Source organism: Mus caroli, unplaced genomic scaffold (assembly GCF_978045245.1).
Source record: "Mus caroli unplaced genomic scaffold, Mus_caroli_1 scaffold_2, whole genome shotgun sequence".
In the NCBI taxonomy this organism is placed as follows: domain Eukaryota; kingdom Metazoa; phylum Chordata; class Mammalia; order Rodentia; family Muridae; genus Mus; species Mus caroli.
The window spans coordinates 93,380,504-93,389,616 of NW_028227257.1; the positions used below are offsets into that span (position 1 = coordinate 93,380,504).

The following is a 9,113-nucleotide window of genomic DNA, read 5'->3' on the forward strand; positions in this document are numbered from 1 at the left end:
TAAATATTCAAGTGATACTCAGCACTTGGAATTTTCTCTTTCTATTTTTCCAGTTAGGATTTTCCTTGATCGCTATCAAAAATGTATTGTATGTTTCATTTAAATATGTGTGGAGCTGTTCTTTTCATAGTATAACTTGATCTTCTATATTACTGAGAAACATTTGAGAAATATACATAATAATAATATGAAATAATAAAATATGTATAAAATCTATGGTCTAAATATGTTTATTTTAAAAGAAAACTATATGGAAAATGAGAAACAATGATCTTCAGTCTTAAAATTATATTGTAGCTGGGCACTGGTGGTGCATGCCTTTAATTCCAGCACTTGGGAGGCAGAGGCAGGTGGATTTCTTAGTTTGAAGCCAGCCTGGTCTACAGAGTGAGTTCCAGGATAGTCAGGACTACACAGAGAAACCCTATCTTTAAAAAAACAAACAAACAAAACAAACAAAAATAAAAATATATATATATTGTATACATGCTGTAATTTTTGAGAATTATGAAGCAATAACATTTGTGTAATGAGAATAAGCACATTTGGTGTTTGATATCAAGAAGAATCTACTAAATGATTAAGTGGTCTTGTTTTTGAAATAGGGATTGTGAGTTTTGAACTCTAGATGTAGTATGTTTTATATTTAGATTATTAGTGTACTAATGTTTAAGGCTATTTCCTCTGGGATTAAAGGCTTAGCAATTAGAAACACAATTGCTATGGTAAAGGACTCAGGAGCAGTTTCCAGCACTGACATCAGGTAGCTCACAACCTAATTTCCTGTAACTTCAGCTCCAGAGGAGTCAAGGCCCTCTTAGAGGTTCCTGATCTTATATGCACTTAGCTATACCAGACACACACACACACACACACACACGCAATTAAATTTTAAAGAGACTATGATCTCATTTGTGCAAATTACTTAAAAACTTTAAGTTCACATGATTAGGTTGTGATGTAAGATAGTAATCATGAAACACAGCTGTGTCATTACAGGCTTTATAATCCTACAATATTTTCAATGTGCATTGCATTTGTTAAGGAATATTTTCTTGCATCTCATGACTTTATTTTAAATATGATAATATGCATAAAGAATGTATAAAGCACCAAAAATAAAACTAAAAACTCATTTCAACTTACATTTACCAAATATAATTAAATTGTAAGAAATTGTATATGTTAATTTTGGAACCTAAGTGGAAAATATTAAACATTATTAAAAAGAAATTATTTTATAAGTTTTGGCACTATATCACCTATGTCTAAACATGTTTTTTGAAAAAAACTATTTCAGTTGCTCTTAGCTGTTATACAGCCTTTATTGATTGATTGATTGATTGGTTGATAAATTATCTTTACTTTTTTAAAAAATTATTACTCTCTAATCCTTTTTAACAGGCCAGTAGTTTTCACCCTCTTGCTCTGCCCTTCCACTGTTCCTCATCCCATTCCTCTTCCCCTGTCTCCAAGAGAATGTTCCCCTCCCTGCCCCTGACAGGCCTCCCAGCTCCCTGGGACCTCAAATCTCACAAGAATTAGGTACAACTCTTCACTGAGGCCAGATTAGGCAGTCCTCTGCTGCATACTGATAGGGTGCCCCCCAAATGGCAATGCTAGTGACAGTGCAGTGTCCTAAGAAGGATTCTAGTAAATAAAATGACTCTATTAAGTAAATAAAAACTTAGGGAAAGTCATTATATCACCCACTACTACCACAAATGGTCAGCTATGTTGGTCAATGACATATTATTCCTGAATAACCCAAATAGACTGCAGAAACTTCTAAGCATTTCTGACCCTAACTTTTTCTCTTACCCGTCCCTTTAAAACTGACTCTTACTGCTACTAGCTGCTTCCCTCCCCCCACCTACCCTAATAAGATACCCCAGCAGTTTGTTTACCAACATAAACTATTATTCTACACACTGAGTACTCTTGTTTATTGGTTCACTAAACCTCAGCTATATTATCCAAAATATGAAGAAAAGGAGAGTGAAAGAATTGGTGACAGAGAGAATAAAAACAGATAGACAGGAAGACAAACACACACATACAAACATGCACACATGCACCTACACATGTACACACACAAACTCATAGATGTGTGTGAGGGGGCAAGTAGACATGGGAGAATATAATACAGCATAGAAAAATACTAAATCAATAATCTGTTTCTCAATAACTAATGAATATATGATGCCCATAATTATTTTGTAAAATAGTATTGAATAAATTTAATAGAAACAAAGTTTATTTCTACAAATTATTTTTCTAGTAGGCAAAACATAAATTTTATTTTCATTTTGTAAAAAGGAATTATTTTAGATAGATTATAGTATTAATCCTCATGATCTTAGATTCATCTTTATTATTGTATTATTTTATTATTGTATTATTCTCCCTCATTCTTCTTTATTTACTTATCTTCACTCTCCCCAAAAAGCCCACTTTTTCCTATTTCCCCACCAAAACATTTGTATCCTACTACTTCCCTTCAGTATTTATCTCCTTTCTACTTCACAAAGATGCCACCCTTCCTGCTTTCCTCACCAAAATCTGGATGTAATATACATGTGTGTGCACATACAATGTGTGTATACATACAATTGGAAAAAAAGTATTTATATACATATACATACATCTATAAACTTTTTTCGAATTGGGTTATCAATGCTCCTACACAAATTCAAAACCACAGAATAAAATATTCAATCAGAGACATGACAAGCCCTCTTTTGTGTCAAGGCTGTCCAAGCGACTCCTAAAACACACAATCTATTACAATTGTCCTCAGGGATCTAAACTAAGTCTTTGGCAAAGGCATTATGAACTTCTGAAGCAAGATTCATAGTTCCATAAGATGGAAGTGAACCGATTCTTCATCTTTTGAGTACCAGTTTTTATGGCACTGAAAATTGCCACATAAGCTTAAAAAGGTGAGAGGCAGCCAAGAATTCTAGCCAGCTATAATGCCTATGAGGCACATTAATGACCAGCATCCCAAGAGGAACCTATGGCTATAGAAACAGCATACAAAGCTTGGTGCTAATCCACTGCTCTCTAATTGGATTTAGGACCCATTCAATAAGTGGGAAATAACCTGCCTAAGTACTAAGTACCAGTGATTATTGGAGAAGAATCTAGTGAACTATTTTAGTGAACCAAAATAATCCTTAACAACAACCTATAAATATTTGCTCTTATATCCATAGATAAGTGCAATCTTCAAACCTCATCAAAGAAGCTTATTTTTGCATCAGCAAAGACCGCTACAGAAAACCACTACAAATCAATATACATAATTGTGAAAGTCCAGTACTAATGGATATGTCTACAAAACCTTTGCCAAACCCAAACTCAGGGAACATTGTAGAAGAAGAGGCAGAAAAGAGTAAGAGCCAGAAGATCAATGAGTTTGTTGTGAGAGTGTGTCTCATAGTAAGATTCTTTACCCCAATAGTATCACCAACAAAACTCTCTAAACATGACCAAGCAAGGAAGATGCCATTGGGCATGCTAAAAAAAAAGTGGAAAAAAAAAAGTCGTCTTGAGAAAAAAAAATCACACCAATTGTCTATTCAATACCAAATTGTTATTCTTTAAAATATGCATGTAAGTAGTATTAAGTAGATGAACAGTTTATATTGAGGAATATGTATGTATGTACACATACATATATTCATGCAATGAAAATAATTTTAGAAGGCAATAAATTTGAAAATGTGGGGAGAGATATAGGAAAGGGTTTACAGGGACAAAAGGAAATTGAGAAATATAATTATATTATAATCTCAAAAAGTTGTGTACAGTTAAATTACACTAAAACAAAATCATCTCAAAAGAAAGATGTCCTTCAGTCTTTAGTGTTATTTTTTTATGGTTCAAGTAGAAATTTAAGATTTATGCTAGAATATTCTTAAACTCTAATGGTTTCCCTTCCAAATATTAGGAAAGTGTGACTGCATGTAGATTCTCCTCAACATTTTCTGTTACTGTATTAGACAGAGGACCTAAATTTTCTTTTGGAAAATTATTGATGAAGCATCTTAGTTCATTCCCTAAAACATAATTTTAGATGCAGATTTCTACTGTTTAGCAGAACTATACTGCTAAATTGTAAGGTATTGTTGTTGTTGTTGTTTGTTTTTGTTGGTTTGGTTTTTTTTTACTTTCACAGACTCATTAAAATTTTCATCAAATGAATACTAAAAGGAAAAAATTTCCATTTATTTCCTGGTAGAAAAGAACATTGACTCTGATCTCTTCAAATACTAAGTCATCCCTCTTTTCTCTGAAGACTGACCTTGTATTGTTATGAATATTTCTATTTTTCTTATTTACTTTTTTCTACTTGAACACAACTGCAATTTTTATGGCATGTTTGCTTATTTTTAATGATATTTTTCCTCACTAACCTATTTAAAATTGTATTTTTCTTCCTTGTGTTGTATTATAAAAATACAATAAAAGTTGTATTTTTATTTTTATAAAAATACAATTTTTATATTCTTTGGCATTCATTACCACCCTAAATACTCAATATTTCTCTGCCTGTTTATTGTGTATGACCACTAGAGTGGCCCTAGCCACTGATAGCAGGGCCTCAATTATGTACTTAGAGACTAACATTGAAGAGTGGTGAAGCTGAAGCAAAAGGAGTTATATACTTTATTCAAAGCCACTATATTATTTGCTGTAGAATCTCTTCTTCACATTCAAGAGTACCCCACTGTTTGAGTCTATACCTACATCATTATCTATCACTATTCAAGTAATATCGATAATTCTTATACAAAATATGCTACTATAATAAGCCTGGTGGTCCTACTCATCTTAAGTATTTAAGTGATCATTTTATTGATTTAATTCTGAGCAAATTTGTCATTGAAATATAAAACCATTACTGTAACCATTGTTATTGATTCTGCCACTGATTTTGTATGCTACTATCCATCTTTATCAGAGCAAGAGGTTTTCTGATGGAGGCATGAGAATTTTTCTACAAATTCAAAACATTATTTGGTTAAATATGTTGCCATTTCCAGTATAAACACAGTAAAGTGATCTTTTTGGGAATAAGGTAAATCTTATAAAATGAATAAAAAATACATACCATTCTTAATACTTTTTATGTAAACCAAGTTTGTAATATAAATAAATCTAGAGAAATGAATATGACACATGTATTCTTGAATTAAAGTGAATGTTTCTCCATATTATGGGACTTTTTTTGGGTATGAGTATGCTTTATGGAATTATAACAAATGAAAGATAATTTCTTATATACATAGTGGAAGATATGTTTGAGAACTGATCAAGGACTTTGAGTGTTAAAGAAACTATTACTTCATTAAATCAGGTCAGCTGTAGTGATAAACAAATGGACACTTATAGAAGCCAATTTAAGATGGTATGTTTAATCTATAATTTCATATGCATGGCTAAAATATGGAAATCTTCCTAATAACATCACTAAATAGTCTCTGCATTAGTTTTGGAGTCTCTATTCCATGTCTCTGATTTTATAGTTGAAAGGAAAGAATTTAATCGAAACAAACCTATGAATAAAGTCAATAGTATCAAATAATGTATAAAGGATTTGTAATATATATATATATGATGTTTCAGCAAAATTTGAAGAATAACAGTAGGATCATATATACACCAATAATTAACTGACATATTTCATTTAAATAAAATGTAGCTCTGTAAATCATATATTCACATTCCTACACACTTTATTCAAGATTAATTAATATTTTAGAAAATGTTAGATATATAAGGTGTATGAGATACATATATGATGTACATATAAGCTAACCTGAGTTTTAGGTTTACTCTAATCAATTTTTAAAATGTGTTTCATTCATGAACCAGTTTTCTCTTGAGTAACTTTCTCATTGCCTCTTTTACATCTTTGTTTCTCAAACTGTAGATGATGGGATTCAGCATGGGAATCACAATGGTATAAAATGTTGACACTACCATGTCTTGTTCAAGTGTGTAGTTGGAACTTGGTCTCACATACATGAAAAGGATTGTCCCATGAAAAATGGACACACCTGTTAGGTGAGCTCCACATGTAGAAAATATTTTTCTCCTTCCTTCAGCTGAATTAATCTTCAGAATGGCCAACAGGACAAATCCATAAGAGACCAGGACAATGAGGATGGTGATTAGTTCAATGGAGCCTGCACAGTAGAAGAGCAGAAGTTGATTTAAGTGGGTGTCAGAACAAGAAAGTGCAAGCAATGGAGGAATATCACAAAAGACATGCCTAATTTCATTGGATCCACAGAAAGAAAGGCTAAAAGTAGCCACTGTGTGTATCGTAGCGTGTAAAATTTCACCAGTATAGGAAGCAATAATGAGTGGTACATAGACCCTTGGAGACATTCTTACTGCATACAGAAGTGGTCTGTAGATTGCCAAGTAACGGTCATAAGCCATTGCTGCTAAAAGGAAGCATTCTGTGGTTCCAAATGTAACAAAGAGAAGCATCTGTGTTGCACATCCAACAAATGAAATGGATTTATTTTTTGAAAGAAAATTGACCAACATTTTGGGAGTTAGTACTGAAGAAAAGCAGGCATCCAAGGATGACAAAACAGTCAGAAAATAGTACATGGGGTTGTGGAGCCGCGAATCCTCGATGACCAATACAACCAAACCTAGATTTCCAATCAGAGTTACAACATATATTGCAAGAAATAAGATAAATAAAAATATGTTCATGTCAACATCATCTGTGAATCCCAGTAGTATAAAGACAGTAATTTCAGTCACATTGTTCACCTGTGTAGTTTCTGTATTCGTATCTGATGGAGTCTTTGTCATTTCTTGTTTTACTTACAGGTTCTATAAATGACAGCTTGTAGACGGAAAATAAACTCATTCATATCTGTGTCATATTTTGAAACATCATTGTCATTGGTGAGAATGTTGGTAAAGTGAGTCTGAGTAGATGCATTACTCTGTTTAAATAAGGTGAAGAAAGATTGTTTGTCAGGTTAAAAATAGCCAATGCAGTTATGTTAACTCCAGTTCTCCCCACAATTCAAACATAACTGTTTGCAACTAACAAGAATTGAGATAGTGTGTGTTCATGTTTCCATAAGTAATTTATGCCATACTTTGTCACAAAAGCATCTTCATACAGTTTTCAAACACTTTTCCCTTTCTACAATCATGGAAGTCTCAGTGATAGACAAAAATATATTTCTGCAGAGTTTGAATATTCTTTAAAATCTCTAAAAGAAAAAGGGTTTCTTTGCTATGACCTATTTTTTTTCTTGTTGCTTATTACTTTTTTATTTTAAGTGCAACCATCATCAATTGTTAATTTGTAGACTCTTGGTTTTCCACTTTATTTTTTCTGGCTTTCAAGTTAATACTAGTGTTAGATAAATTGGATAATGTACTAATTATTAATAAAAAGTCAATAAAAGAATTTGGGTGAAAATTATTCACAGACACATCATGAAAGTTATATGACTCTAATGAAGTATCTGAAAATACAGTGAATAATTCATGACCCCATAAATACCAAGAATTACTTCCACACAGTGATTTGTTCCTTAAGTAACAAAACCACAATATATAGCACAAACTTGTTACAACCAAAATGTTCAATAATCATTATGCTGTGGAAAAGTACTGGTTTTGTTGAAATGAAAATAGTAAATACCATGTTATTTCCAACAAGATTTCCAAATGAAGAATGTTAATACATGTCAGTATTGTGCTCAATCTGTATTCAAGGGATCCAGATGCAGTTCCTCATGCAACTACTGGCAGAAAGAAGATATTCTAACATATTTGTGTTTCTCAATCTATTATCAGTCTACTGAAAATATGGACCTCAGAAAAATGTGAATGTCTCATGAGATTGGTGCTGGGAGAAGGAAAATTTACCAACCAAATGGAAGAGCTGTCACCATGAAATCAATTTCTCACAATTCCAACAACTTTTCAGTCCGTTGTATAGGATAAACATAGAGCCCTGGTAATGATGGAACTACAACTTACAGGGACCACTTAGATGTGAATGTTCCTCTGGTTCTCTGTTTAACTTATGTCAGGATTCTGAAGCTGGACAGAACTGAGTCGCGGAGGTTACAGGATCTCTTTACCCTTTAACCCAATGTGGTCTTATTCAAAGCACTTTTTTTGCTCTTTGCCATTAATTTGGCTATTTAGAATTTGTTGATGCACTTTACTTATTCAAATAGCAAATTTGGTAATACTAGTTTTCTAAAGGAAAAAACAAGAATGAAGGTGGAATGTTCTGTATTGAAAGACTATTTTTCTTTCAGAAAGACTTCTACTAAACTATATTTATCAGAGGGAAATATCTAGGGTGTCAACTAACTGGGATCAACTAATTCGTTTTCATTTGGTACTAAGCACAGTGTATTTTTTCCTATGGAAGCTTCAAATGGAGAAGGAGACAGTTAATAAAGCCATTGAGAATTATTCTTTTTGAACCTCTGGTGGAATCACCAGGCCCGACCTAAAGCTGTACTACAGAGCAATAGTGATAAAAACTGCATGGTACTGGTATAGTGACAGACAAGTAGACCAATGGAACAGAATTGAAGACACAGAGATGAACCCACACACCTATGGTCACTTGATCTTTGACAAGGGAGCTAAAACCATCCAGTGGAAAAAGGACAGCATTTTCAACAAATGTTGCTGGCACAACTGGCTGTTATCATGTAGAAGATTGCGAATTAATCCATTACTATCTCCTTGTACTAAGATCAAATCCAAGTGGATTAAGGAACTCCACATAAAACCAGAGACACTGAAACTTATAGAGGAGAAAGTAGGGAAAAGCCTCGAAGATATGGGTACAGGGGGAAAATTCCTGAATAAAACAGCAATGGCTTGTGCTGTAAGATCGAGAATCAATAAATGGGACCTCATAACATTGCAAAGCCTCTGCAAGGCAAAAGACACCGTCAATAAGACAAAAAGACCACCAACAGATTGGGAAAGGATCTTTACCTATCCTAAATCAGAGGGGACTAATATCCAATATATATATATAGAACTCAAGAAGGTGGACTACATAAAATCAAATAACCCCATTAAAAAATGGG

At 33.0% G+C, this 9,113-nt stretch overlaps 1 protein-coding gene across 1 annotated transcript; it reads right to left on the minus strand.

Annotated features, from left to right (window-relative positions):
• Positions 1-5,868: 5,868 nt before the first annotated feature.
• On the minus strand, positions 5,869-6,843 carry LOC110289790 (olfactory receptor 5T17). The gene has a single exon (XM_021156173.2). The coding sequence runs from the start codon at positions 6,841-6,843 to the stop codon at positions 5,869-5,871; it is 975 nt and encodes a 324-aa protein (XP_021011832.1).
• Between the last annotated feature and the right edge of the window lie 2,270 nt (positions 6,844-9,113).

What these genes read in the sequence shown, in the direction of transcription:
- LOC110289790 (XM_021156173.2), bottom strand. Translation starts at nt 6,843, where the DNA reads ATGACAAAGACTCCATCAGATACGAATACAGAAACTACACAGGTGAAC.